The sequence below is a fragment of the Tamandua tetradactyla genome, chromosome 13 (genome assembly GCF_023851605.1).
Source record: "Tamandua tetradactyla isolate mTamTet1 chromosome 13, mTamTet1.pri, whole genome shotgun sequence".
Taxonomy (NCBI): domain Eukaryota; kingdom Metazoa; phylum Chordata; class Mammalia; order Pilosa; family Myrmecophagidae; genus Tamandua; species Tamandua tetradactyla.
In genome coordinates, this window is record NC_135339.1 from 15,289,179 (window position 1) to 15,316,855 (window position 27,677).

Genomic DNA, 27,677 nt, shown 5'->3' on the forward strand with positions numbered 1-27,677 from the left:
AGTCAATGAGATGAGGCTGCTCCCTGGCATATAAGCTGCTGTCCAGATGCCAGGCTGTCTGCTCTGGCTCTGCTGTTCCTTTCCTGTGCAACCTCAGGGGCAGCGCTGATCCTAAACCTAAAGATGCCCCCAAAATTGTTCCATTCCCACACGATCAGCTAGCTCCCAAGGCAAAGGCAGACCGTTGGGGCCACCTTGCCATGGCCACCATTTGTCTTGCTCAGAGTCCCTGCGCTCTTGTGGACAACAGCTGAGAAGCCCTCAGACAGATCCCCACCCCACTCTACCCCACTCCCAGCCCCAACCCTCCACCGAAGAGTGCTTAGGCATCCCCACACCACCACCACTATCACCCCAGTTCCAGGAACCCAGCCACCGCCTGGTAGAAAAGGGTACGCCCCAAACCCAAGTCCTCATTAAAATGTCCCTGGACAACAACTCCCTGCAAAGCTCCTATAAGATGCGTTTTTCTCATAAACATTCCTAGGAAGTAACTCCAGGGTTTTTATAAGCCCGTTTTAAAAGCAAAAAACCCATACAATCAAAATATCCACCCTTGGAAGTGTAACAGGAACTGTAGGCAGCACCTGCCATGCCCACTCCCAATACGCACAGGACCCTGCATCTCTCAAGGGCATGGTGTAGGTAGATTGGGGTCCGCACCAGGAGTTTCACCACCATGCCATTCCCATAAGGGAGGCTGGAGGTCCCCATAGCGGAGTTTCTCCCGCCTCCCGTCCTAGATGGGGATACCATGGCAGGTAGAGCACAAACAGAAACCAGATCCTTGTTAGACATCACTGAGCCACTTGGATCAAACCAAACCTGAAACTCACCCCACCTCTGGACTTTCCAGTTCCAGGAGCCAAAATCCTCCCCTCATTGTTTAAGCCAGTTTCAACTGGGTTTTCTGTTACCTGCAATTGCAAACACATTCCCTAGGACAAAAGCAAGGTTCAGTGCCCCAGGGCACAGCAAAACAATGGACCCTGAGACCACAAAAAGACGCAGTGGACCAATAGGTGCTGAAACACCTGAGATATTTTGAGTAAAATAAATCATAGGAGTGCAAAATAATACCCACGTGTGTGATAAAGATATTTGAATATGCATAGACATTTTCAGGAAGGACACTTAAGTTTGCCTCTGGGGAGGAGGCATATTTTCACTTTACACTTTTTGTTTTTACTTAGTTTAAAAATGGTTTGAGGTGATAAAATGACAGACCAAGGTGATAATTTATTTTGGTAGTTATCAAACCACACTTTTGATGCCCCAGCTGAAATATAAGATGCAAGGCACAGAAAGTGAAAAAATAATTATCTTAAACCTTTGTAAGGTGTACTCAATTTCCTTTCTTCCAAACTGGGATACCTAAAATTGGTAACTTCTTCAGAATAGTATCCTCTGTAGCCCAAACTTTTTCTTTCTTCCAAAGTGAAACTGCAGTACCAGTTCGACAATGCAAACTGTGTCTTCCTGAGGCACCCTGGAGACCCCAAAAGTATTTTGAAAATAAACTTGCTTTTAATAAAACTTGAGTCTTTGGAGAGGAAAAGCTGACTTCATAAAGAGCTAAAACTTGAATGTATATGGTTCTTTTGGATCTTTGGAAAGATCACCCAGATGAAATGGGGACAGTGCTGCAGGAGATCGACTGCCTCACAGTGTGGCATCCTCTTGGCCCTAATGAAAGGCTCCCACTGTCTGGGCAGGTAACCTGAAAACCCCATGGATGTGAGGACAGACACAGCATACACACGATCCTTAAGCTAGAACAGCCTGCCTACAGAGGTACTGCCACCTCCACTTAGTGCAGGTGAAGGCATAGGGGCCAGTGGGTGGCAGGGCTGGAGCACCTGAGCTCTGGACAGGGATCTTGACACTACAGTAGGACGCCTCGGATGCTGGGACCACGGCAACAGTTCCCCCCCCCACCACCACATCCCGCCCCCAGCCCAGTCCTCTATGGCCCATGCCTTTTTGGGGTTTCTGGCCAAAAGGCCATCTAGTAGTCCCTTCTGCTGAGACCCAAACTCTCCTCTGGGCTCTGACCCAGCCTCCTCTTCTGGGGAGCCCTCCCTTGGGGCACTTATGACTCCAACAGTCCACACTCACATGTATGCCCCTCACTGCCCCAGGGACCTGCCTCTGCATAGCACCCTGCAAGAGAAGGCCATGTCTGGGTACTGTGCTCAGCCTAGAAACCCTCCATAGGTGTGTTGGGCAGATAGCTCTGGCCTTCCCCAGGAAGCATGCTTTAGGGAGATGAACCCCCAACCCTGAGCCAGGGACCCTAAGGACAGAACACCCATGTGGCCTTAAAGAGAAGTGAGCCTGCTGCCCAGAACCAAGACCTCCACTGCAGGGTCAGGGCAGAGCCCCTCAGGGCAACACCGGCTTTCCAAACCAGGTGCCCAAGTCCAAGTACAGATGCGGAATCAGAGCTTTCTGGCTTTTTTCCTAATGCATGTTGACTTTCCAATCAGGCTGGTTAACTGGACAATTTTCCAGGGAACTGCTGCTTTTCATGCTTGGCTTGGGTGCCGGTTTTGTCCTGCAGGAGGCAACTGGAGATTCAGCAAGCCCAGCTGGTAGGCACCAAGCCTCCTATGTTAGTTGCAGGTGCAGGTTCTGGGCCAAGACTTCCAGCCTTTGAACCCAGAATTCTTCTAAATGTTCGACGATAACTTACCTTTGTCTGTACCTCACTTGTGAGGCAAAGTAATGGTTGCCTCAGAGCCACTCTGGTGACTGCGTTTATTTACTCACTGTTCAGCACTTTGAGTGCTATGTTCCACGAAGGTTCTCCACCTACTAATTTTTACTGTTGATAATGTGGGAAAACCGAGCACCAGGCTTGCCTGTGGACCATAGTCAAGGGTCTCTGTGCCAAGTTCTCAGCCCTGTGGGCAGGTGAGAGCCTTGGAGGCTGGTGAGGAGGGTACAGGCAGTGGCCACACTGCATTATAAAGGCAGACAAAGGCCTGAGAAGGCCGGACAGGAGCTGCCTTAGAGCAGAGGATTTTGAGGAGGGGGTGCTCCAAGTGTCATGTGCTGCAGAGGCAGAGAACAAGGCCTGAGAGGGGGGCACTGGATTTGGGATTGGGGTGACCAGCTTTCAGCCAAATAAAGAGAGTGGTGGATGCTGCTGTAAGGGGTACAGTGAGCCCCAAACAGAGAAAATTACATGACAAAGCTCCAAAAAGAGCTGTGTAGAAAGAGCATGGGAAGCATCAGGAAGGAGTCTGAAACTTCAAAAATGAACATGTGTTGGGGCAGGGGGTGCCAAGGTTCAGGCTGACCTCTATCATTCTGATCTAAGAGGACAGAGTGGATGGAGACTTAGGACAGCCCTGGATCGGGTGGGGAGTGGCCAGGAGGAATGCACTGGCCCTCAGCAAAGAGAGTGTAGGTCTGCTGGGGACGCCCCTGCTCATAGGGTTTCTTCTTTTCTTGCCCAGCTACTCAGAGTCAGATAAGATGGCTGAAAATGACTAAAAGATTTTGTAAACTAATTGAAAAAACAAACCCAACTCAGAAAAAGTCATGGTTAGATTTTGCCTTGAATTGGGCAGTGACCAAGACTCCACAGGAGTCCAGCCATCTGGTCTACTTGAATAGATGTGACAGTAGCAGTGGCCGAGGAGCTGTGGGGAAGACCACTCCCCCAGGGCAGGCAGCTCTCAGAGCACCTGATGAGGTAAGCTCGGCCACAAGCCCCATTTCCTGGATGAGCCAAGACCACGCAGCTCATTCAGTGGCACTGTCTGATGCAAACCTGGTTTTTCCCAGCTCTTCCCCCTGGACTGCACTGTTAGGGATGGCCAGAGGTAACCTAAATTAATGTTTTCCTGCCACCCTACAGAGTCAAAGTTTTTCTACCTCATGTTTTAAGCTGGGCATACTAAGCCAGAAGTCAACATATTCCAGTGGTAACCTCCATGCAAAGGATAACTGAAAGTGGAACAAGGGATCTATAAATCACTTGAGGAAATTTATTTCAGATTTGTGCCAACAATGGGCTGCTTTTACCATCTATACTTCTGTCTGGTCTAGCCACATCCTATCTCACTGGATCCCCTGGCAGCCAAGCCTACCAACGAGATATTTCAGTCCACCATCTTGATAGTGACTCAAAACAAAAACAAAACAACCACATTAATAAAAAGATATATTCCATTTAAAAGAGTTTGGCAGTCAAAGAAAAGCATCACACTTCCTAAAAACACAAGCATTCTCCTTCCCCTAGTCTACAGAGAAAATTGTAAAAAAAAAAATTATAATATTATCATCATCAACAAACAGGCACCAGTATACACCACAGCAGAATGTACACTTCGGCAAGTAAGTGAAGGTAGCACTCAATCCCTGAACGATGTGCACAGGACTAGACTGGTACAAGTTACAGAGAGCATTAGAAAACAGCCCAGCCAGAGCTGGACAAACATCCCAGCTATCCCTAGGGGTTACTCAATACACAAAACAGACTTCATTTCCAAAAGCAAGCCCCAGAATAGCCTTGACCGGAAGGGTGGACACGGTGACCACAGATATCCCACGGGGGGAGTAACCACGAAAGCTGAAACGAGAATGTCCGAAGCTTCCAAACAGCCACAGCCTGGGGTCTGTAGCTTCTCTCCAAGGAGAGGCAAATGCCACGCAGACCAGCCCCTGGTAGTGGCTGCAGGAGGAGCCATGACCAAAGGTTTTTGACTGGACACCTCCAGCTGGGGCTCTCAGGCCTCTGCAGTGGGAAGAAAGGGTCAGAATTCAAGTTCCAGATGACAGTTTCAGTAGCACCAAGACCACAGCAGAAGACAGTGAGGCCAAGCTGGGGAGCAGAGGTGTAGCGGGTGTGTGTATGTATCAGGGGTGTATGGAGAAAGGGGGAGCACATATGCGCACCTGGGTTGTTAGGGATGGGAAGGAAAAGCTGATGAGGATGGGTCCTTGAGCGACTCAGGAAATTAAAAAGATGGCTTCAGTCCAGGACACCATGTAATGCTACTTAGAAGAGAATGCCAGAGGAAAGGGAGAGGAAATAAAGAAATGGTGTCAGAACATTCTTACTCCTTTAAATAAACTATTTACACACTTTAAGAAAGAGAGAGCCAGCTCTCAGCGGGGAACCACGCCCACTGCCCGCTAGTGCCAGTAGGGCATAATGCTATTGAGATGGAGGCAGTTCGTGCCCCTGGGAGAGCAGCTGAAGGGCTGGGCAGGGCAGCAGACAAGGCACTCCCATGGCACCAGTCCACGCACTGGCTCAGGCTTACTTCACTTGGACATAGCTGAAGACTCTACAAACAAACCACCCCTCACACATGCTCACCACGACAGACCCTGCTGACACTAGAGAGGTCTGTTTGTATTCCTTCCCCCTCCCCAGTTGCAGGCAGGGAGCCTGTGCTGCTTGACTTAATGGTCAGAGGAGCGTTCATCATGCCTGCTGTCTCCCTACCCCCATCCCAGCACAGACATGGCTACTGCAGAGGCCAACAATGATGAACCAAAGCAGATGTTGGACGTCAGTGGTTGAGGGGATCGGGGTGTCCAACCACACACTTGTGCTCTAGCAGGACCAAGTCAAGTCCCCTTGCAGCTCTGCAACCGCTCAGAGTCACAGCTCCCACTTGAAAACACAGTCTCTGTCTCTGGGTGGACCCCAGCTAGGGGTGTAGTCACAAATCTGTATAGGTAAGAGGAGGGACCCTAGATCTTTGACACCAGCAAGCAGAGAGGTCATGTCACGCTGATGCTAAAGATGGGGGACATGGAAGGCTGGCTCCAAGTGGGTGTGTTGGCTTCTCTCCCTCTGGACATAGAGTTAAGACAGTGAAAGGCTCTGCCTCCACGGTGTGGCTCAGCTCCGCTCGCTCGCCTTGCCTCCTCAGAAGTGATGGCCTGCTTTCACCGCCTCAATGTCTGAGATCAGGGTCCTTGCCAGGAAGATGCCAAATATCTGAAAGCAAAGCCAGGACAGTAAACAGCCAACAGTGGTAGTAACCAAACAGAGAAGTGAGGGGCATTCTTACCCTCCCATGACGGAGGATGCAGAGTACTTGGGCACATGGCAAAAAAGCTACCCACCCACTGGGAGAAAATGAGTCCTGGGAAGCCAGAGGCCTTGTCTATTTTGCTGATTCATAGGGCCCAGAAGAGTCACAATAGAAGCAAAAGCTGCCACCCTCACTGCTTCCAACATCACTCAGCCTGTCGCACACCAGAGGGAGGGAATTTTTTGTCCCCTAGGTTAAACCAAAAATAACAAGGTCACCCTTACTGGTTTGATTTCCAAAATAATAAATTTTGAATGTTTTGGATTCCATAATGCCAATTTCTAGAAATACATCCTGACCTTTGTAACTATGATACTCCCATGGGAAGACCGTTGCTTTTACTATCATGAGCCAACTAAGGTAACTGGTAATTGTGCCTTGATTTTTTTCTTTTAAATTCTTGTTGTGGTTTGTACTGGACAAGATAGTCCTTCTGCAGTCTGACTCTCCTGACTGCTTGGCAAGCAAATGTTTTCTTTCCTTTTATAGATGTTTCTGTGTCTCGGCCTTCCTTTAAGATCACGTAATACACATTGTTGAGTGAAGGCGGAGGGAGTGGATGACTGGGGCCTCAGGTCCACCTCAGCCACCCTCACCAAAGAAAGGTCAGAGTCAAATATGTTCTAAATGGTGCATTTTCCATGAAAGAGTAGCATCAGCTGTCCCAGAGGAGCCCAGGGGCTGCCAGCTCCTCACAAAAGCCCCGGGAAAGGCTGAAAAAACCCCAGGTTTCTTTATTCTCACTAAACACTTGACTTTCTACTGTCAGCTCATATGCCAAAAAGCTTGACCGCCTCTTGGCCAACAATGTCCACTTGTGAAATCTGTTCAAATGAACGAGAGCAGCCTTGAAGGAGAAAGGAAGCCACAAAGGGCAATGGGCTGCAGGGGGCATGTGTGGGCAGAGAAAAAGCCCAAGAGTCCCAATCCTTGGTGCTGGGAGCTTGGAGGAAGAGGTCCTGGGGTAACTGCACACACCTGCACCTCAGATCTTCTTCAAATCCCAAATGGCTAACAGCATCACCTCCTGCTCTGCAGCTCTTAATGCCTCCTTAAATCCTACCACTCTCTCCCACCAGCAGGAAGGACCCCAAAGCAGGTGACAGCCCACTCAGTATATTCCGACCCCAACCTCCAGAGGCAACACACCCTGTACAACCTACTAGGCCCTCCAGAGACAGCTGCCAAAGGACTATACAGGATCACAAGCCCTCCCGGCCTGCCCAAGAACCAAAGGGTCTATCTTTAGAAGCAGACCACAGGGAAAGGGGGGGATCATAGCCTGGTAGGCCCACCATATGGGGGCCACCATGGTCCTGCCTGGCACACATATAAACATATGCATGAACAAACATACACATGCATATACCCCCTGAACACATAACATGTGTGCTCACATATACTTGTGGGCACACATGCATATAACCTCACATGCACATGTGCACACACAGACATGAATATACCATAACACACATGCACGCATCACACACAGCCTTGGGCACCCAATCGGATTCCTTCGTTCTGTCAGGTTCCTTAATCCCTGCCACATACATGTTGGACAAGCATTTTGTGTTAAGGGCCTAACTCCTCAGAAAAGAAGAGAGACCCCCTCCCCACCCTCAGGCCCAGCAGCAGACCTGCAGCAGCGAGATGGCAATGAAGACGCCAGCCACGATGTAGATGTTGCGCGGGAGCCAGCCCTCCAGGGCCGGGATGCAGCCCTTCGTGAAGATGGCCTCATCCCACTTGCTCTTCTGCTGCAGGGAAACACCATGGTGGCCTGAGCTCTGGGCAGGCCCACAACACATCCCATCCCTGTCTCCGATGGCGCCCTTCAGGTGCCAGGGCAGGTCACGGTGGGGGGAATCAGGGAGGTGGGGGTCAAGGACAGACTGGACTCTCCACATCTACCTATCTCATTTCTGCAGATACCCCACAGTCTCTCATTAGGTGGTTTGCTATTTTATTACCTTATCTGATCAAAAGCTCCCAGGCTTTCATCCAGAACCCACTTCTCTGTTTTTAATTCCACAGAGTTAAAGATCGACTCACTCAACTCACCTTCATAACCCACATCTAGACAAAGGGGAGGGGGTCAGGAGGCTTGGAGAAGAGGTATGCCCATTAAGAAAGGGAAATTGGACAAAGGAGATTCAGTTTGCTCTGAGTCAGAGGAGTCAGCAAGAAAAGGAAGAGGCAGTGGCTTTAAGGTGTAAATTAGACTCCCAGCCTAAGACCTGGCAGCAGGTGCACAGGCAGCCCAAGTAAGCTTGGTTCCCAGACCGGCAGGTGAACGTTATCAGCGAACCAGCTCCCTTCAATACTGAACCCTGGTGCAAGAGCCTACTGTGAAGTCTGGAAGATGCATGGGGAGCTTGCCACAGAACACACCCACCCACCACCACCCACTCGACATCTGTCAGGCAGCCCCAGCTCCCTCATATATCCGCCTCCTCTGTGGCCACAATGATGATTCATTCATTTTAATGACAGTTAAAGGAATTCATAACTGGGAAGATGACTGTGGTACAGGCCTGTCCTTGTCAAACAGAAATCATGACAGAAGGACCCTGGGGTTTCCCAAGCTGGAGCTGCACATCCCTGCAATATCCATGGCCAACTGGAGGGGCCCCTTCAGACTCCCCAAAGCCCCTCCCGTTAGAACAGTAGTCACTCATAGCACCAAAGGCTATGAGATCAAGAAGCAGGGTGGCAGTCTGGCTTTTCTTCCCAGCCAAGTGCATGCACACTCAGTGCAAGAGCCCACATCTCTCCCTGCAGCCTGAGGAAAGCCTGGAAGGCTGAGCCCCTCCCCTGAGGCCAGTCCCCCCATTTGTCACCACTGCCCCCTTCCACTGGAGGCTGGACTAAGCCACACAATCCTGTGGATTCATCATGAATCCCTGAATAAAAAGACACTTTCCGAGGCTTCAAGGACCCACTTCAAAACGTCGTCTTTTATTTCCTGAAACTTTCGCCAGACCGCCTTCTGCTAATGTAGCAATAGTCAGTTTTTGTGACTGTGAACTCACAAGACTTGAAGTTACCTCCAGTTCGTGTCCCCGTGTGTCTTGCTGCCGCTCAGAAAAAGCCTGGGTGGAGCACTGTGCTCCTGTTCAGCTTGCCTAGAGCTTGGACTTGCACCTTGAACCTAATCTAAGCCCCAGCTTTCCCACTCCAATTTGCACCTGCGCTAAATCAGGAAGTTAGACCACAGGGAATAAACTTGGAGCTTGAAGAACTCTTAAATTTGGACACGCTGGAGTTCTCACCTGAGTCCTGACATCATATCCACACTGTGTATTCACAACTTTTTGCTGCAAGAAAAGCAGAAAAGACGCAAATCATTTTTGTCCCCTTGAGAAGCCAGGAGTAAAGGCTCTATCCTTCAACCAGGCTGACACCAACCTTCCATGCTAGGACAGGGGTTGATAATGAGTTATATAGCAAAAAGCCTCTGTGGCCATGTGGTCTCTATAGTAATTACTCAACTCAGCTGTTAGAGTGCAGAAGTAGCCACAAACAATACATATCTGAATGGTGTGGCTGGGTTCCAATAAACCAGTATTTATGGACACTGAAACCTGAATTCCAAATAATTTTCATGTGTCACAAAATATTTTTCTTTTGATTTATTTTTAATCATTTAAAAATGCAAAAACTATTCCTAGCAAGCAGGTCACAAAGAAACAGGTGGTAGGCTGGGTTTGGCCTGTAGGCTGTAATTTTGCCAGTCTGGTACTAGGAGGTTACAGTTACACTTGCTAAACAGTAATGCTTTCTAGACTGGCACAGTTCGATGTCAGAGTGGAGAACTCAACAGATCTGCACCACTCCTGGCTGGGGAACGTGCCACACTGTAAAGCTGATGTGCTGCTGGCTCACAGCCTTGCGACCCAGAACTGGGCATGATGCAACTACAGAAAGCACAGGCAAGAAAGGGCCTGTTTTGTTCTGATCAGGTGCTTCACAGATCACCCAAGAGCCCAGTTTCTGGAACCCAAGGGCTTTGGACTAAGAATTCAAACAACTGAAGAAGAAAGAACAGAAAATAATTCTTCACCACCAAGACCCTCTGACGTGTACCCCCCACTGCTCCGGGGAGCTTCTAAGCTCTATGTTTTCTCAATGGAAAGGAGAGTCAAGAGGCAGACTGGAAGTCATTCTATTCACAGCCTCTTGTCCAAGTACTCGAGTGAGAGCCCCTTGAGCGTAGGGAATCACACAGTTTTTCTCCCACTTCACCCAGAACACAAGAGCCAGGGTGGGTGAGGCAAGAATGTCCAGGAAATCTACATGTTTGGGATTGCCGTGCTTCAAAGGCCCTGGGGAGGAGTGGGGGGATGAGCATTCCTCTCATGGGTCTGTAGATGGGAAATGCAGCCCAGAGCCCTCATATCTAGTGCAGGGGAGGGCTCCACGTTAGGAGGGACCCATGTGCTATGTCCCCAGCCCAGATGACTCACCGCGGGATCTGGTACGCAGCAGGAGAAGGGCACACCGCACTTCTCCCGGCTGTAGCTCGCGCCACTGCAATTGAAGTACACATTGAGGTCCCAGTCTTCAGGGCCGTATGCCCCGCAGCACTGGTTCTGCAACCATAAAAGCCGGGAACCAGCAGGGCTACATGAGATGTTAGGCTAGGTGACCCCTAGCTGCCACCCAGAAAAAGAGGCCCTCCCACTGACCTTGCACATGGGCAGAGGTGCCAGCAAGCTCTTTAAGAGGGAAGCAGGTGGTGGGGGTCCCTGAACCGTGCCCAGCTGCCTCGGCACAGCATACTCAACTCCAGGCTTCCTCCACCCGACAGTTTCCGTTCCTGGCCTAACCACCCATCCTGGAGCCAGCTTCTCTCTCCTTTGAGACCCCCTCCGCACCTCTGATGGGGTCCTCTCAAGAGAACACCACCAGCAGGTCTGCTCCCTTCTCATGTTCTGTGTTGTGTCTCCCTTCCTGGGACACTCCCCAGGCTGGCCCTAGTGACTTTTTCTACCTCTCTACAAACAAACAAAAACAGCTGCGGAATGATTATTACCCCTCGGAAAGGTTCATGACCGGGGTGAATGGGAGCACAACCAGAGCTCTAGCCCACTTGGGTGGGACCTCTGCCCTCCCTTGCCTTCTACCCTAAATTATCTGGAATAGCTGCAAAGAAAGTCCCCATTTGTCTAATTAATTTATAAAAGCAAATAAAAGCATCCATGTGCTACTAACAGTATCCCAACCAAGAGCAGATTAGATTTCTGCACTTGCTCTAACTGCAGACATAGTTAGGGTCTAAAACAAGAAATATATAACTGCGATTTCTGCTTTTTAAAAAACAAACAAACAAAACTTCTAAGCTAAGTTTTTCACCCTGTTGTTCCCATTGTTTTTAATGATTACCCATACTTCATCATGAGGAAATGCCATAATTAACCCAACCCCCACTTTCCAGGGGAAAATTTACTTGGAAAAGGACAAGAAAGCGATGGAAAAACCACATCTTTAAGGCTAAGGCAGGGAGGAACCACCCCAGCATGTTATGGAACCAGCAAGTCCAAGGATATGTGAAAACTAAAACCAAAAAAAATAAAAAGAGAAAATCGCAATACTGGACAGAAAAGGGAGCAGGAAGGGGCATTAGAATATGGCAGGACTTGGGGACTTGCACACACTGATACAGCTTAACAACAACTTAGGAACGACCTGTATACTTTGGTAATAAATGGATCTTGCTGGATCCCATGATACATGAAATAAGGATCTTCAACAAATTCTAAGTAATAATGAGAGTGACCATAGCGGATTTTGAGGGAAGCAGGTGGTGGGGGTCCCTGAACTGTGCCCAGCTGCCTCGGTACAGCATGCTCAACTCCAGGCCTCCTCCACCCGACAGTTTCCGTTCCTGGCCTAACCACCCATCCTGGAGCCAGCTTCTCTCTCCTTTGAGACCCCCTCCACACCTCTGATGGGGTCCTCTCAAGAGAATACCACCAGCAGGTGGTATTCTAATTTATCTTTCTTTCGAATTTATCTTCTTCCCAGTACCAAAACGCTTCATATAAAAAGTTCTTGAGGAAGCTGGGTCTTCTGGCAGAGCAACACAAAGCAAAGATCAAATAAGGCTGATGTGGTCCTTGAAAAGATTCCTCCCAGGGGGAAAGGAAGGTCCAAGCCTCCAGGTGCAGCTGCATGCCAGGAGGGGACAGAGGCCAGATGCACTAACAGCCAGAGCCTGGGGCTATTTAGACAACCCCCCAGGGACATACTGCAGAGAGGCTGCAGTCCCCTCCACCTAAGGACCCAGGACAGCTCTGTATTCAGACAGAAGGGAGGAAAGGTTTCGGGGAGGAAGGGGACAGGAACAGCCTCTGATGGGGGTGGGGGTGGAGAGTGGTCACACGCCTGGGGAGGAGGGGCTCTGGCCCTCAGCCCTCAAAGCACCAAGGCCCCAGGGAGCACTGCAGCTGCCTCCGTGAGCCGTTGGCAGGGCTGGGGAGATCTGGACCTCTCAGAGGAAGACACAACTGGACCCTTGGAGGGAAGAGCAGTCATGGCTACATATGGACTCCCTGTCTGATCCTGAGCAGGGAGGGAATGCTTGAGGTTCCTACCAGATAGAGAGCTGGGACTGCCAGGCAGCACGGGCAGGCTAATACAAGCTGACCAGAGGCAAAGGTGGCACCTTCTCTCGCCCTCTGGCTACATGCAGTGCTACAGGCAGAAAACCCGGACAGCAGGGAAGGGTGTTTTCCCCACAGCAGCAGAGCCTGAGAGGCGTGGACAGACTATAGCCTGGAAGTAGATGCACACAGGGGCCCCTTGTGGGTGGACAGGCAGCCAGGGGGCTTACGGCTTTCTGGAGGGAGTCGATCAGGTTCTGCAGGTCTATGTCGTCCCGGTAGGATCTGATGTTGCTCTCAAAGAATTCCCGGAAGCGGTCCCTCACCCAGTCCTGGAACAGGAAAGCCAACACCGCCACTGCCAGCTCCAGGAAGAAGATGAGCACGATGGCACCGCAGAACTGCACGGGGACAGAGGCAGGAGGGGAGGGGCACCAGAATTCACCAGACTTCCTAGCAGGAGATGCAACCACTGTCTGCTGCAGAGTGTGGGCTCTGCCCTAGAAACCAGGTTTGAGACCTCCTGGGAATCCCATGTCACTAGCTGGGCCATTCTGGGCCCCATCACCTCGTTTGTAAAATGGGGATTCAAATCCCTGCCCACACCACTGCCTTGCTGGTGCCTTCCCTTCAGATGAGCGAAGGTACAAGAAAGCTCTGATCCGATGTGTCAATTACTTCTTGCCAAGCAAGAAGGAAACCTGTCTGTCCCATCTCAGCAGGCCCTTGGCCCCTTGAGGACACAGCGTGTGCCCTAAGCCTACTACCGAATGGCTCTTCATGCACTTTGAGTATCTGGAAGTCACATCTGTTACCTCCACTTTAGGGATGAGGAAGCTGAGTCTCCAAGTGTGCTGAGTCACCCAGTTCACCCTGCAGGGCTCTTTATAACTTGGGAGGGGTGGTAATGTTATCAGCGGCCGCTCTGAGTATGAGAGTGGACAGTCAACCTCCAGATAGTCTCTAGAGGCACAGAGACTTCCCACAATAGAAGTGGCATTCTGCAAAGGGCCCCTGTAGCCACAAGTCTATGCCCTTTCCAGCAAGGAGACTCCCAGTCTGCTGGGCCTGTGTTCGCAGGTCATGTGTTTTCACAGCCATCACTACTGGCCATAGCAGGAACTGTGCAAGCTCTGCAACGATGGACAAAGGCAGGGAGCCTTTCAAAATGAGACCAAGGGGAAACACACACACATGTGCAAACGTTTACACAAGGCCATCCACACAGAAGCAGGATATTATGCTAAGTATTCTTCAAGAGAAAACAGTTCGAAAATAACCATGTGATTTTGCTTTTAAATTAAGACCAAGAAAAAAAGAAAGCCTGATTCAATAGATACAACAATTAATATGATGCAAAAATAAAAAGATAATGTGCTTTCCCCACCAGGTGCTGTTTAATTTTAACTGAATGCCTTTCAAAATGAATTTGTCTCTAAATATAAACTAAACTCCTAGTAACTCACAGCTTTGCCAGGAAATTAAGGATGCTGGGTTGCACATTCAACAGAGTCACACATGCTGGAGGAGGGAAATGATTTCTTAACATTACTGGCAGCATCTTTTTAATCTTAGCCAGGAAGGACAAAGGTGAGTAGCAAACAAATATTGCCTTTGGAACTTCTGAGAAAGATAATGCAAAGGAGTCTGGAGTAGAGCTGATCCCTCCCAGCAGCAGCCCAGCTGCTTCTGGAATGAGGTGCAAGCTCATCTGGATTTTCTTCTATACAGTCTCATCATGGGGTAAGGGGCAGGAGGCTACGAAAGACTGCCACCTCCTGGATTCTGGGAGAGGCTTATCAGAGCCACCAACTCTTCCAGATAAGGTCTGACCTTGTCCCTGCCCCCCCCTTCCCCCTTCCACGACTCTGGGACCACTCACAAACTTGAGCAGGCAGATGTTCTCGCGAAGGGCCCCCACGCAGCCGGCGAAGCCCAGCGTAAACATCACCACGCCCACCATCAGGACCAGCACCACGGGGTCGATTCCATGCAGACGGGTCACTTTGGTGAGGTCTGACAGCACACCCTGAAAGAGGCAGAGGAATCAGGGGCACCCTGGGGGAAGTTACATGTGGGGGACTAAGGCCGGAGACCTGCCTTCCCCAGAGAGCATGGTCCCTGTGTATCCCACCCTATCCACGGCCTCTCTGCTCAGAGGAGCCTGCCCACTGTGGCCTCCAGGGCCCTCATGCACACATTCCAGTTCCCCACCTACTGTGTGAGTTCTTCCCGGGCAGACCCAAGCTTCTTTAGGGAGCCTATGCCAGCCCAGGCACAAGGACTGGGAGGGGGCTGCACCTGGGGGTCCCCCTGGCCTGTGGACAGGGTCCCCAAGGGCCAAGCCTCACTCGGGCCACTGGGCACCTATACAGCTGAATTTACTAGTCTCCCGACATTGTATGCACTTCATGGAGAGTCCCACTACCCTAAAGGAGACAGCTTCAGTAAGAATGCTCTTGGGGGAAACGTGTCCACTAAGGCAGTGCTGGCCACGCGGTTTCCAGCGACGATGGAGATGTTCTATACCTGCGCTGTCCAAAACAACAGCTACCAGCCACAGGTGCTACTGAGCACTTGAAACGTGGCTCATGCAAATGAAGAACTGGATTTAAAACCATGCTTAAGTTAAATTTAAATATAACCAGTCACATGTGGCTAGTGGTTAGGAAGGAGGAAATAGCAGCCAGACCGGGCGCCCAGGCCGCCCAATCAGGTCACTGCAGTCCTGGAGGCGGCCACACGGTGGCACTGCGGGTCACAGAGTGAACTGGCATTGAGGTCACTGGGGCAGAGCAGTACTGCGCCAAGCTCCTGCCCTTTATGGGCTCACAGGCCACGCAGATGAGCAAACTTGAAGGCGGGTCTTACCCAGCCCCCACTGCCGTGGTGGGAAAGGCCTTAGATCTTTGTGTTCCTTTCCCTCTTGTTCTGGGAGCAGAGGTTCCACTGATGGGGACTGTGGGCTAAGCCACTAAGGGTAAGCCTCTTGCTGCCTGCTCTACCTTGCACCTCCTCTTGCCTCCTCTTTCCTCCCCACCCCAGCGATGAGAGCCTCTCAGCCCTTGCCACCTCCCTACCCCTGCCCCCTGAGCCACAGACAGCCTTGGAGCTCCACCCTGCCCACATCCTGTCTAGTCCCCTCTGCAGCGCCCCAACTGCCCTGGGTCCTTCCTGATGTAAGAGCCAGTCTCCTCTCTGCCCTACAGGCTGGGTGGGGAGACCCACAGGAGCTTACAGCACAGGGCTCAGCTTTTAGCCTCAGGGGGCATAGAAAGGAGCCCTGATCTCTGCTTTCAGAGGTCAAGGGCGAGGGCATCAGAATGAAGATGGCCTTGCTCAGGGACCCACTTTCCCCCGGAGACACAGGTAGGGTCAGGAAGACAGCCCGAGGACCACCTTGCTCACAGCTGCAGAAAAGACCGGGGAGACAGGCAACTGAGGGCTTCTAGGAACCATAGAGGGGACTCTACCATACCTTTGTAGTTCAAAACCCAAACAGCCCAGCTTCCAGCCTCCAACAGCTGAGGCTACCATCGAAGAGCAGAGCCCTCCTGACCTGAACCTGAAGTCCAAGTTTCAGCAACAGTCAGGATGGCCTCGGGACCCCCAGGAGTTTTAATTAAGCTTAATAACTATTTCCAGGAGCTGGCTCTGTGCGAATGAACAACTACAAACCATTACATTGCACAAGAAGTACTTGTTGGGGGAGAGCTGGGAAAATGGGGTAAAAAGAGCTGGCTGAACCTGGGCTTGCTCCTCAAGGTCCTACTCACGGTCAGGCCTACCTTTTCGCTCCATGCCCACAGTCCGACTCCAAGGAAGACAACTCCAGCCAGCTGGGCAGGGGTGGGGCGAGGGAAGGAGAGAGAAAGAACACAATTAGGTTGGAAGCCAGAACCATAAAAGCATGCTTCTTAGAGCAGAGTCTATTTCTCTGGTCAGTGGGTACTCCTGGCTCATGCCCAGGCCAGATGGAAAGATGGCCCCTCGGCCCCTGCAGATGACAAGCTCTCTCCACCCCAAAACAAAGGATCACCTGCACATAGCTTCCCTGAACATTTGGACCAGTTCTTCAACTCCAGGTGGTCCCATGATCCAGAAAACAGAGGTAAAGACCTCAGGGCAGATTCAGTCCTGGGGAGACTACTGAGCCAGCCCTCAGAAGGCAACACAATGGCACAGCATGTCTGTTTTCCCCTACTCCACAGCCACACAACTCATGCTCAATGCATGGGTCGTGTATAAAATAAAAAAAGGCATCTCGTGGTGGCTGCCCTGGGGGCCTTCAGAAGCTCTGCGCAGGACTGGGCATCGCTGAAGGGTAAGGGTAAGGCAGGGGTGGCAGAGCCAAGCAGCACCTCAGTGGCCTGCCTCCAGCCCCCGAGACAGACCAGCAGCTGCCTAGGCCCAAAGGCCCAGGACTGCGTCTCCTCCCTGAAGCACCTGCGCTCAGCACTCAACACTCAGCTTGGGGCACACATGTGCTCAGGAATGCTGGGTTACTAGTTACTGTATTAAAATAGGCCTGGGCTAAGCAGTGAGCTCACCCAGGAAAATAAATGTTCCCCAACCCCTCCAGCCTGCTACCCACAGGAACCCTCTGGGACCAAGCTGTCACGCATGAGGACAGAAAGGAGCCCATCCAAACATCACACAGGTTCCTAAACCAAAGAGGATTTTTCCATATGAAACAAAAAAACCCTCATGGTCTCAGCAAATTAAGCAGCCTTCTATTTTTCTGTTTAACTGCTTTACACCATGCTGGCATTCAGCTGCCATTTATCAGCACTTCACGAGAAATAACAGGGCTAGGTTTCTCTCTAACTCTCAACTTTCCAAAGTATATTCTCAAGCTTTAAGGCATTCCTGCACACTTTATTCAATACTAGCCCCAGGTGGCTGGAGTGGGAAGGAAAGGCCCTTTAAATAAAGCCCTGGGAGTTACTAATCTTCTTTGGATACAGACCATATTCACAAAATGCACACATTCCCCATGTTTTAGACATAATTTCTGAGAGTTCAGACTGTCCCTGGCTTGCTCCTGCAGCAGTCAGTGGACCCCAAGTGAAGAGGCACTGCCAGAACCCAAATCCATCATTATAAAGAGCAGAACCCTGGGGCCCAGAAAGAGCCAAGATCAAAACTCAAGGCAGTCGGGTAGTTCAGTGGTAGAATTCTCAACTGCCATGTGGGAGACCTGGGTTTGATTCCCTGCCCATGCACCCAACCTCCACCCCCCAAAAAAGCCAGGCAATGGTGGAGAAGGGCCCAGATCTCAAGTCACTGCTTAATTCATTCCTTCACCTACTCATGCATTCATTCACTCAACAAATATTTGCTGAGTGCTTCCTAAGTGTCAGCACAAGATACAACACAGAGGAAACAGACCCCCATGCTGCCGGAGCTTACATTCTAGTGGGACTAATCCAAGGTCCTTTCTACCTTATCACACTGTCTGCTTTTCACTTCTCTTGTTGAACTAACTGGCCAATAGATGCTTGTTTTCCTTGATCGGGTGGAAGACTGCTTCCTTTGCTTCCCCACATGTTTGATGACTTTTACACTGCATCGTAAGCAAATCCAAAGATGAATGACCAGTCACTGCCCACTGAACCTTATCAGGCTTCCAGCTGCACCATTCTCAAGGTCCCCAGTGATTTCCCATCTTGCCAAAGGTGGAAGTCAGGTCTTCTTTCTCATCTTCTCTGACCTCGGTTGACAAAGTCTGCCATGTCCTTGTCCTTTACACCATTCCAGGATCCTGGCGCACCAAGTACTCTCCCTTCCTGTCACCCTCCTCTGCCTGGAGACCCCTCTCAATACCTGTCAATCTCATCTCAGCCCTGGAGCCCATCCCCGCCCCAGATCTCCAGATTACTTCATCATCTGTGTGGCTTTAAACAATATCTATCCACTGTAGATTTCCCAGATCCCAAATCCCAAATCTCCCTCCAGTCCTGGCCATTCCCCGAGTCAAATACCCTAATGTCAATTTGGCACTATCCTTCCAAGACATCTAATGACACTTCAGACTCAACAAGTGCCAAAATGGAACCTTGGTGCCTTGAGCCCCACCCCCAACCCAGCTCCTCCTCAACCCTTCCCTTCTCAGTAAATGGCACCACCATCCACGTACTCATTTGTTCAAGGCAGGAAACCTAGACCTTGTCCTCACTGCCTCTCTCGCCCTCCAACCACACATTAAACCCACCAGGACCCTCTGTTGGTTCTACCTTCAAAACGCACAGCGCATCCAGCCATGGTTTTCTTCCTGACTCTGCACCCTCCTGTCCATCCATCACCACCCCTGGTGGGGGTCCTACAGGGGATCCTCACAGGTCATTGGATTTCACCCTTCATCAAAATGGCACGTACCCTTCAAGGTGCCATTTAAAAATAGAGACCAGGTAACTCCCCATTTCTCAAAACTCTCCAATGACTTCACAAGTAGAATAAAATTTAAACTCCCTATCAGGGCCCACAGAGCCCAGGACACCAGGTTTCAGCCCGTATTTCAAAGTCTTCTACTCCTCTCTCCAACCCCAACCCCACTTCCCAGGTACCCCAGCATTCATGTGTTTCTTGAATTCACCAAACTCATCCCTGCCTCTGAGTCCTAGCACTGCTCCCCCAGCCTATAATATTCCTGGCTTGTCCCTCACTTCAGCCTTCAAATCTCACCTCCTCAGGGTCGCCTCCTTTGACCATAAGTGGTCATCACCCGAGACTCCTTACCCCTGCTGCTCGACTTTCTTCACAGCACTCACCTAAACCATGTGAGCTGCTCGTCTGTCTGCTGGCTGTATCCCTGGTGTAAGCCCTCTGAGGGTGGAGATGCCCATTTTGTTCAGGTTGGATCCCAACAACTGAAGGAGGACTTGACATATATAATGGTGCAGAGCAGGCACGAGTGAACGACTCGCCAGGGCAGTCCCTATACAGGGGTCCTCCAGCTTTTCCTCCAGGCACCCCTGTGGGGCTAAGTCAATCCAAAGGCCTTCAGAGCAACTGAGGGTCAAGCAAAGGTCCACGGCCCAGCCTCAAACAGAGGCACTGGCCTAGGATCTAGAGCAGGATGGGACCTGAGGACTGTCCAGTCCTATCCTCCATCCAGTGTCCTCAAGAGGCATTCCAGGCCTGCCTAGACCTTCCATGGCAGCCCACCCACCACCCGGTACCAAGTAGAGGAGGTGAGAAAAGTCTGCCTTGATGACATCTGAGGACACCCAACCAAACCTCGCCTGGAGCTGTTCTCTAAAGGATCCAACAATTACCTCTCTCCCCCAGTGTGCCTCACAGTTCATCCCTCTCACCCTGTCTTCTATGTCTACCTTTTTCCGTGTTAAAATCACCCTCAGCTCCACTGGTATTTACACATTTCAGGGAGTCTTTGCAGAGTTGTTGTTTTAACTTTCCCTCAAGGTGGAATGAATTTTTTAAAAGACAATCCATTTACTAAACAGATACACTAGGAAGAGGCAATCAGTTTCACAAAATGTTAGTTCTGAAAAAGGATTCAAAGAATAAGTTCTTCAAAGAGATCCTCGACTCCTCACAAAAAACAGTTTTCCCCAATTCATGAACACGGTGCTTGTGCAGAGAGGCATGCTTGTATTTATCTGTGTTCATTAAACACAGCTTTTTCCAGTCCAATCATCCCCTTCCCCAAACACGAAGCCACTGGCACTGTTCTGCTTATGCCCAGAGACTCATTTACCATCTCCCCTTCTTCCCGTTTGCCCAAGGCTCTCAATGAAACCTCTTGCTGAATCAACTTAACTTCCATGGCCAGTTCCCATCTCCACAGTGTAACTCTCCTTCTCTCAGGATGACTGGTTTCTGACAACAAGGATGAGTATTTTTCCCCATTCTTTTTAAAAGGAAGGACTAAAGCTAACTCACACCAGAAAGACAGGAACTTGGGTCACATGTTGGATCATGGGTTCAACAGCCACTCGCCTAGGCGGGGCCCAATCATCATTACAGAGATGAGGAAAGTGGGGGAAGACGAGATGGGGAACGTACCCTGCCTGGACACAACAGGCTAACATGAGAGGCAGAACACATGTGAGCTTTGCGTGGCTCCCAAGGAACCCTTCCCTGGGCTTGCTGAGACAGGTGGTCCCTCCAGGCAGTCTGTTCTCGCAGTCGCCAGCCATCTTGGAGTTTCTGCTCAGGCTCTGTGCCACGCAGACTCCCAGCCACCTTATTCCTGTCCCTGCTATGACATGACTGAACTCCCCACTGAAGAACAGGCCCCACCTCCTGCCACACCCAAAGGGAGGTCAGCCTTCTGTATTCTTGTACCACCACCATATAAGTATACCTCATGGTCCTCATAACAAGTACCACCATCCTTTCATGGCGCCAGGCATGGTGCGAAAACACTTAATACAGATGACCTAATGAGACCCTTCTATATGCTGACACTCCTGCATCAACCTCCATTCTACAAATGGGAAAGCTCACATGTGGAGTGACTCGGTTACCTGCCACAGGTCACGTGGCTACATGGGGGAAGACTTAAGAATCAAATCCAGATGGACTGACTCCCAGGTATTTACCCCCAGATAACTGAAAACAGGGACTCAAACATTTAAGAAATTTATACGCAATGTTCATAGTACCATTATTCACAAAGCCAAAAGGCGGAAACAACCCAAGTGTCAATCAACAGATGAAAGGATAAACAAAATGTGGCATACACACAATGAATAGTATTCGATCATCAAAGGGAATGAAGTTGTGATATGATGATGTTGGGAATTGCTGATTGTATATGTAGAGTGGAATGATATGTTAATATTTTTGTTTGTTTGTTGTTAATTTTTTTAATTAATAAATTAAAAAAGAGGGAAAAAAAGGGAATGAAGTTGTGACGTGAGCGACAATTGGGATGAACCTTGAACATATTATGTTGAGTGAAATAAGCCAGACACAAAAAGACAAATACCATTATGGTTTCACTTATGTGAGATATCTAGGATAGGAAAATTCATAAAGACAAAAAATAAATGAGCAGTTTCCAGAAGCAGGGGGAGTGGGGGTAGGGGTGGGGGGTTGGGAGTTATCACTTAATGGGTGCAAGTTTGTGCCTGGGGCAATAAGAAGTTCTTGGTGATACTTGAGTGGTGACTGCACAACACTGTAAATGTGATACACTGAACTGTGCACTTGAAAATGGTTAAAATGGCAAATTTTATGTTATATGTATGTTACCACACACACAAAAAAAGAACATCAAGCCTGGGTGTCTTGACCCTCCTGACAACACATTATGCCACACAGTACACCACCACCCACAGGGCAGCCCCCAGGCCCTCAGGCCGGGAAGAGCAGGCAGTAGCCTGTGCCCTCCACATCCCAAGGGGCAGCCATACAAGGCGCTGTGGTGTAGGAGCTCTGCGGAAGGGGTTTCTGAGCTGCGCTAACCTAAAGTCAACCACCCAATCATCTTCAGACTCTGAAAACAACTCCGTTTCCTGGGAGCAAGGCTTCTTTGCAGGTCAATGGAAATCTTCAACATTAAACTTTCCACCTTAGACAGAGGCCCAGAAGACAGAAGGTGAGAGGACCTCTTGGGACACTCTGGGAAATGACAAGGAGAATCTACTTGCCACGGGAACAAGCCTGTGGCACTGGACCAGGGCAGCATCAAGTCACAATGCTGGACTGTACAGAGGGTTCCAACACCATGCAGGCCTACAGAAGCCTGGCCCCCTTGTAAGACTGCAGCCAAGTGTGTGTAAAAGCACTTCAGCAACCTGAAGGCCCGAGAGGCCTTTCCTCAGCCAGCTCAAGGCAAACCACCCCCAGACTCTGCCCTGCCAGCCTTTGGTTCACTGACTCAGGCTGACGCACACACAGCCTCTGGCCAGCTGCTCTGCAGGAGTCTCAGAGATGACCAGAATGGAGAAGAAAGCCCACGACTGAGCCACTGAAGCCAGAAGCCACACAGAACAGCACCAAACAGCAAAGAGAACAAGTCAGAACTTTATGCAAGTCCGGGAACACCAATGGACCTATGTTTTTCTCTGCAAATCAGGGTGACACTTCCCAGGTCAAAAGAGGTTATAAGGATTGAAGGACGCATCATGTGTGATATGCAGAGCCTGGTCCAGGGCAGTCCTGCCATCCTGCAGTGGTGGCAGAGCAGAGGTGGAGGGGCCTCCAAGGAGATGGCACAGCACGGCTGTACTGAAGAACACGGCAGAAGTGAGGGAGGCTGACGCTCTCTGTGCACCCCTCCTCCCTATCCTGGTGCCATCCTTCTCCACGGTCCTTCAGTCCTGCTCTGAACCTCATTCTGCAATAACCCCCAGCACCAGTGTCTGTCCTAAGACAAGATTCTCCTTTTCAGGGACACATGTTCTCTGCTGGGCTTTGTAGACAACGCCGAGGCAGTTCAGGGAAAATGAAGTCTGCTGGAAGCTTTTCAAGTGAGGCAGGAAAGGATGATGGAAAGAAAACAGGGCAGGGAACAGAGGAAGCTCACCCTGTAGCCTTGAGCAAGCCCCCTCTATCTGCGCTTGTTTTCCAATCTGGAAAGTGAGCAGATGGAGACGTATGATCTCCAAAGGCCCAGCGCCTGCCCCACCATCATAAATCACACCACTGGAAAGCCCCATGAACCTGGCACCTCTTCAGAACAGGAAATTCCAACTACAGGGCTGGTGACTTCAGATAGAACAGCAACGTGCACGGCCACCTGTAGGCACAAACCCAAGACCCACCTAGCCCTACAAGCCCAGCAGACAGGGTGGAACCTCAGGGTCTCTCCTGGGTCGGAAGGTCTTGCCACTCCCACCCCTCCCACACCCCTCAAGACTGGGGCCGCTCTCAACCTCACACACAGCGGGGTGTATTTCAAAATCTCTCACACTAAAACAGTTGAAACTGAGCAGCTTCTCGGTGGATTCTGGAAGGTGGAAAAGCCAGAAGGGATGGTGGAGGCCAGCTTCTGCATTACAGAGGAAAACACAGTTCAGGGCAGGATGGTGACTCGCATGGGGTCCCACAGCTACTGCACGCCAGCTGTTCCTCCTGCCAGAAGGGCGGTTCAGAGAATGCGAAGAATGTGTGCCCTTCCCAGCACAGCCAGTGAACCCACGCACCCAGCCCAGGGAGGAAGGGCCCCAGAGGGCTCAGGGGGCAGCTTCCAGGGCTTTCTGTGTTTCCAGCTAACAGAGTGCCCCTCCCAAGGATCTGTGTCAAGGCCTGGAGAGGAAGGGTGGGGCAGAGGGGCAGAGTCATCAAGGATGTTTTCAGGCACCTCCCTGGGCAACAAAGATGAAACAACCCCCAACCCAGCCTCAAGCCTCCCCATCTCTGCTGTCACTGACACCAAAGTGCTTAACAGTAGGGAGAAAACCAAGACACAACTAGGGGCTGGACTTTGTCTAAAGGGCCAGATAGCAGATATTTAGGCTTTGAGTGCCAGATGTTCTCTGTGGCAACTACTCAACTCTGCTATTAAAGCACGAAAACAGACAATATGTAAACAAAGGGGCAAAGGTGTGTTCCAATAAAACTGTAAGTACAAAAGCAGACAGTGGGCCATGAGTTACCAGCCCTACTCCTTATCACATGAAAGAAAGGATCTCTTCAGCTCAGCCACACAAACCCAGGACACCCCTACAACCCATTTCTCCAACTTTTACAGAAATCGCTAGTAAGTTTTCATATTACTCTTTCTATTTATAGAAAAAGAGCCAGAAATGACAGAGAAGATTAAATTAGCAAAGACTTAAAGTGGCTATTGCAAATATGTTCAAGGATTTAAAGTACAAACAAAATGGAAGAGAAATGGAAAATACACACAAAAAGAGAAACCCAAACAGAACTACTAGAAATAGAAAACACATTAGAAATTAAGAATTCACTAGATGGATTCAACAGCCAATTAGCAAAAGAAAACATGAGTGAACCTGAAGACAAAGCAACAGAAACTTTCCAAACTAAAGGATAAAGAAAGAATAAAAGTGTGAACAAATCTTCAACGACTTGCAGGGTAACAGCTTTTTAACATAGAAATAATTGGAGCCCCAGTAAAAGGAGGGGGGTAGGGGGAGCTGAAGAAAGAATGGTGGAAAAAAATCATAATTTGAACAAAACTATAAAACCACAAATCCATACAGAAGCTCAAGCAGGATAAACAAAGAAAACGATATAATGCATATCATCATAAAATTTCTGAAATCCAGTAATAAGAGAAACTCTTGAACTCAACCAGAGTGGGGGAAAAAGGCACGTTACATTCAAAGAAACAAGATAAGAATCATAATAAGATTCTCACTGGAAATTATGCAGGTTAAAAGAAAATGAAATGATACCTTTAAAAACAAAGACACCACCTCCTCAAAAAAAAAAGCCCATAAAAATCCTACCAAGCTAGAATTCCACGTCTAGCAAAAATATGATTCAATAATAAGAGAGAAGGGGGTGCAAAGGTATTTCAGTGGTAGAATTCTCACTTGCCATGTGAGAGACCCCGGTTTGATTCCCAGCCCGTGCACTTCCCCAAAACAAACAAACAAGCAAAACAAACAATGGAAAAAACGAACAACAAAAAGTCAACAAATGGTGCTGCAATAACGGGATGCTCACATTTGGAAAAAGAATGAAATTTGACCCCCACCATCCAGCACACAAAGAAAACATTAATAATGAGGGAGAAATGAAGTTTTCAGACAAAACCAAAACTACTACAACAACTCAAAGGCAGAGGGTCTGAAACCCAGAAAATGTTAACAAAGCTGTCAGAAATGTTTGGATGAACAAACATAATGCAGAAGATTGAGAGAAATGGCAAACATGGGCATAACCTTCAAAGACTCTTTGTAGGACAAGAGCGAAGCCTGGGAAGACGACGGAGGGGGACGCTCCCTCCACCAGAACAACTACTGAAGAGGTAGGGGCTGTCTGCATCAGCTATTCTGAAACCGTGGCATCCAGGAGAACACTGGACAGCATTCAGGAAAGAGTGGGAGGGAGAGGCAGGTAAGTTAGGTGAATGCCAGCGACATGCTCTCTGCACTGAGGTTACTGTCCCCAACCCCCCACTCTCAGGGCAGACAGCAGTGGGGTCTGTTCCCAGCAAAGCTTTCAGGTGCCAGAAAGGACATAAAATTCGCTTTCCTAAGATCTGGGGGCGGTGGGAGGGGAGTGGCGGGAAGATCGCTGATTACTGCGTTTCTTTTGCAGGGTGGGGTGCACAGGTTTTATTGGGGCCAGTCCCAGAGTAAGGTCAAGGCTTCACCCTGGTGGTGAAGCGCAGTTTGTGCTGGTGCCCAAGGATGCGATGGAACAGTGGGGACTTGATCTGGAATCAGGGAACAGGGCGGTACTTGCTGACTGCAACCTCCTTCATCTTCATGATGTGGATGGCGCAGGTGTGGGCACGGTGCCAGGCACCCATGTCATGGTCAGGTGGGAGGGGGAATGAGGCAGACACTGCGTCCACAAGGCCGCCACCCTTCATGCCCCTGCTCAGTGCCCCCTGGGCTGCAGAACGTCCACATTTACTCTAAGGGGCGGGGCACGGCACAGCAGGGCTCCCAAAGGTGACAAGTTTTGTTTGCTGCTTGCACCACCGTTTAAACCACTGTTAGGAGAAACTGTGATTCTTCGGTTTTGGGTGCAAGTGATCACTGCTTTTGATTAGCTACTCTGGATGCCTGGGGACAGGCTCTGAGGGCAGCCACTCTTTCAACCCACCATGAACGAAGACAGCTGAGGAAACTTAAGGACTGAAGGCTTCTTCAGAGCTGCAGGGGACAGGTGAAGGTCTGCAACTCCTGGGCAGAGGCTGAGGAGAGAAAGCTCAGCTTCAGGGAGGCTTGGAAAAAGGTCCTGGCACCTTTCCTGGCCCTTCTCTCATCCTGTCCCCAGAGGACTTTGGGGCTGGCCAGCGCTCCCTTTGTGGTCTGGCCTTGTTCTAGCAGGGAAAAACAGACTAGGAAACTCCTCTCTGGTATGCCCCCTTCTAAAATTTACTCTCCAGGCAAAGCAGCTTGAGACAATCGAAGCACTGTAAAAAAGTTGAGGTGGACGGACTAGCGCAAAAGCTTACAGGCTTTAGAAACTGCAGTGGAAAACCGAGAAGAGGGAGAAAGCATGTTTCCTGGGAAATAGGGGGCGTTCAAATTCCTGAAAACAGGGGAACTCCTAAGGCCACTAGCAAGCACAAGCCCAGGACAAAACACAGGCCCAGAAAAGACAAGGAGGACGCTTACCTTGCATTCACCTTGGGCTGACCTTCCCAATAGGAGCACCAGCCAAGGCAAAGCCAATCTGTAAAGCTGGTAAAGTTTTTTGCACAAGTTTGCTTGGTATTGTTAGCTCCTGACACTCAGGAAAATCTCTGTCATATAACCACTGCTTACAAACTCAAGAAACAGAAATGTCAGGGAATAAATCCCAGAAAAAAACACTTTAAAATATTAAAATGTATAGTGTGCAACAAAAGATTACAAAATGAACAAAGAAACTGGAAATGATGGCCTATCCAAAGGTAGAGGACAGAAAACCAGAAACCATCAATGGAGAAAACAAGACTGTAGACCTACCAGACAAAGTTTTTTTATTATTATTTTTTAACATGAGCAGGTACTGGGAGCCAAACCCGGGTTTCCGGCATGGCAGGTGGGAACTCTACCACTGAGCCACCACTGCCCGCCCCCCAGACAGAGATGTTAAGACAGTAATCTTCAATATGCTCAAGGAGATTAAGAAAATACAGACAAAAAACTAAAGGATGTTAATAATAACAATGAACAATATGAGAATCTCAGTAAAGACATACAAATTTTAAAAACCTAATTGAAAAGCTCCCAGGAGGGTTTCTACAACAGACTGAAGCCATCAGATAAATCAGTGAACTCGAAAACAAGACAACTGAAATGAGTCAGGCCGAGAAGCAGAAAGAAAAAGAATTATAAAAGAAGAAAATATCCTCAGGAAGCTAAGTATAGAATTGCCATATGATCTGGCAATACCATTACTAGGT

The 27,677-nt window shown here is 49.6% G+C and overlaps 1 protein-coding gene and 1 non-coding gene across 5 annotated transcripts in view; both read right to left on the minus strand.

Annotated features, from left to right (window-relative positions):
* Positions 1–4,157: 4,157 nt before the first annotated feature.
* TSPAN14 (tetraspanin 14) overlaps positions 4,158–27,677 on the minus strand; it is a 76,235-nt gene continuing 52,715 nt past the window's right edge. For 3 of the 4 annotated variants that reach the window (XM_077124734.1, XM_077124735.1, XM_077124736.1), the window contains exons 3-9: positions 16,456–16,506; positions 14,550–14,696; positions 12,898–13,068; positions 10,529–10,654; positions 9,335–9,379; positions 7,700–7,819; positions 4,158–5,965 (exon numbers count right to left, since the gene is read on the minus strand). In XM_077124734.1, the coding sequence (XP_076980849.1) occupies positions 5,894–5,965; positions 7,700–7,819; positions 9,335–9,379; positions 10,529–10,654; positions 12,898–13,068; positions 14,550–14,696; positions 16,456–16,506 (732 nt within the window). In that variant the 3' untranslated portion in view covers positions 4,158–5,893. The remainder of the gene's footprint in view (positions 5,966–7,699; positions 7,820–9,334; positions 9,380–10,528; positions 10,655–12,897; positions 13,069–14,549; positions 14,697–16,455; positions 16,507–27,677) is intronic. The other variant, XM_077124737.1, reaches the window with a different exon arrangement.
* Positions 26,172–26,313, minus strand: LOC143654685 (small nucleolar RNA SNORA68). Its single transcript, XR_013161881.1, has one exon. It is a non-coding gene; the product is annotated as a small nucleolar RNA SNORA68 (small nucleolar RNA).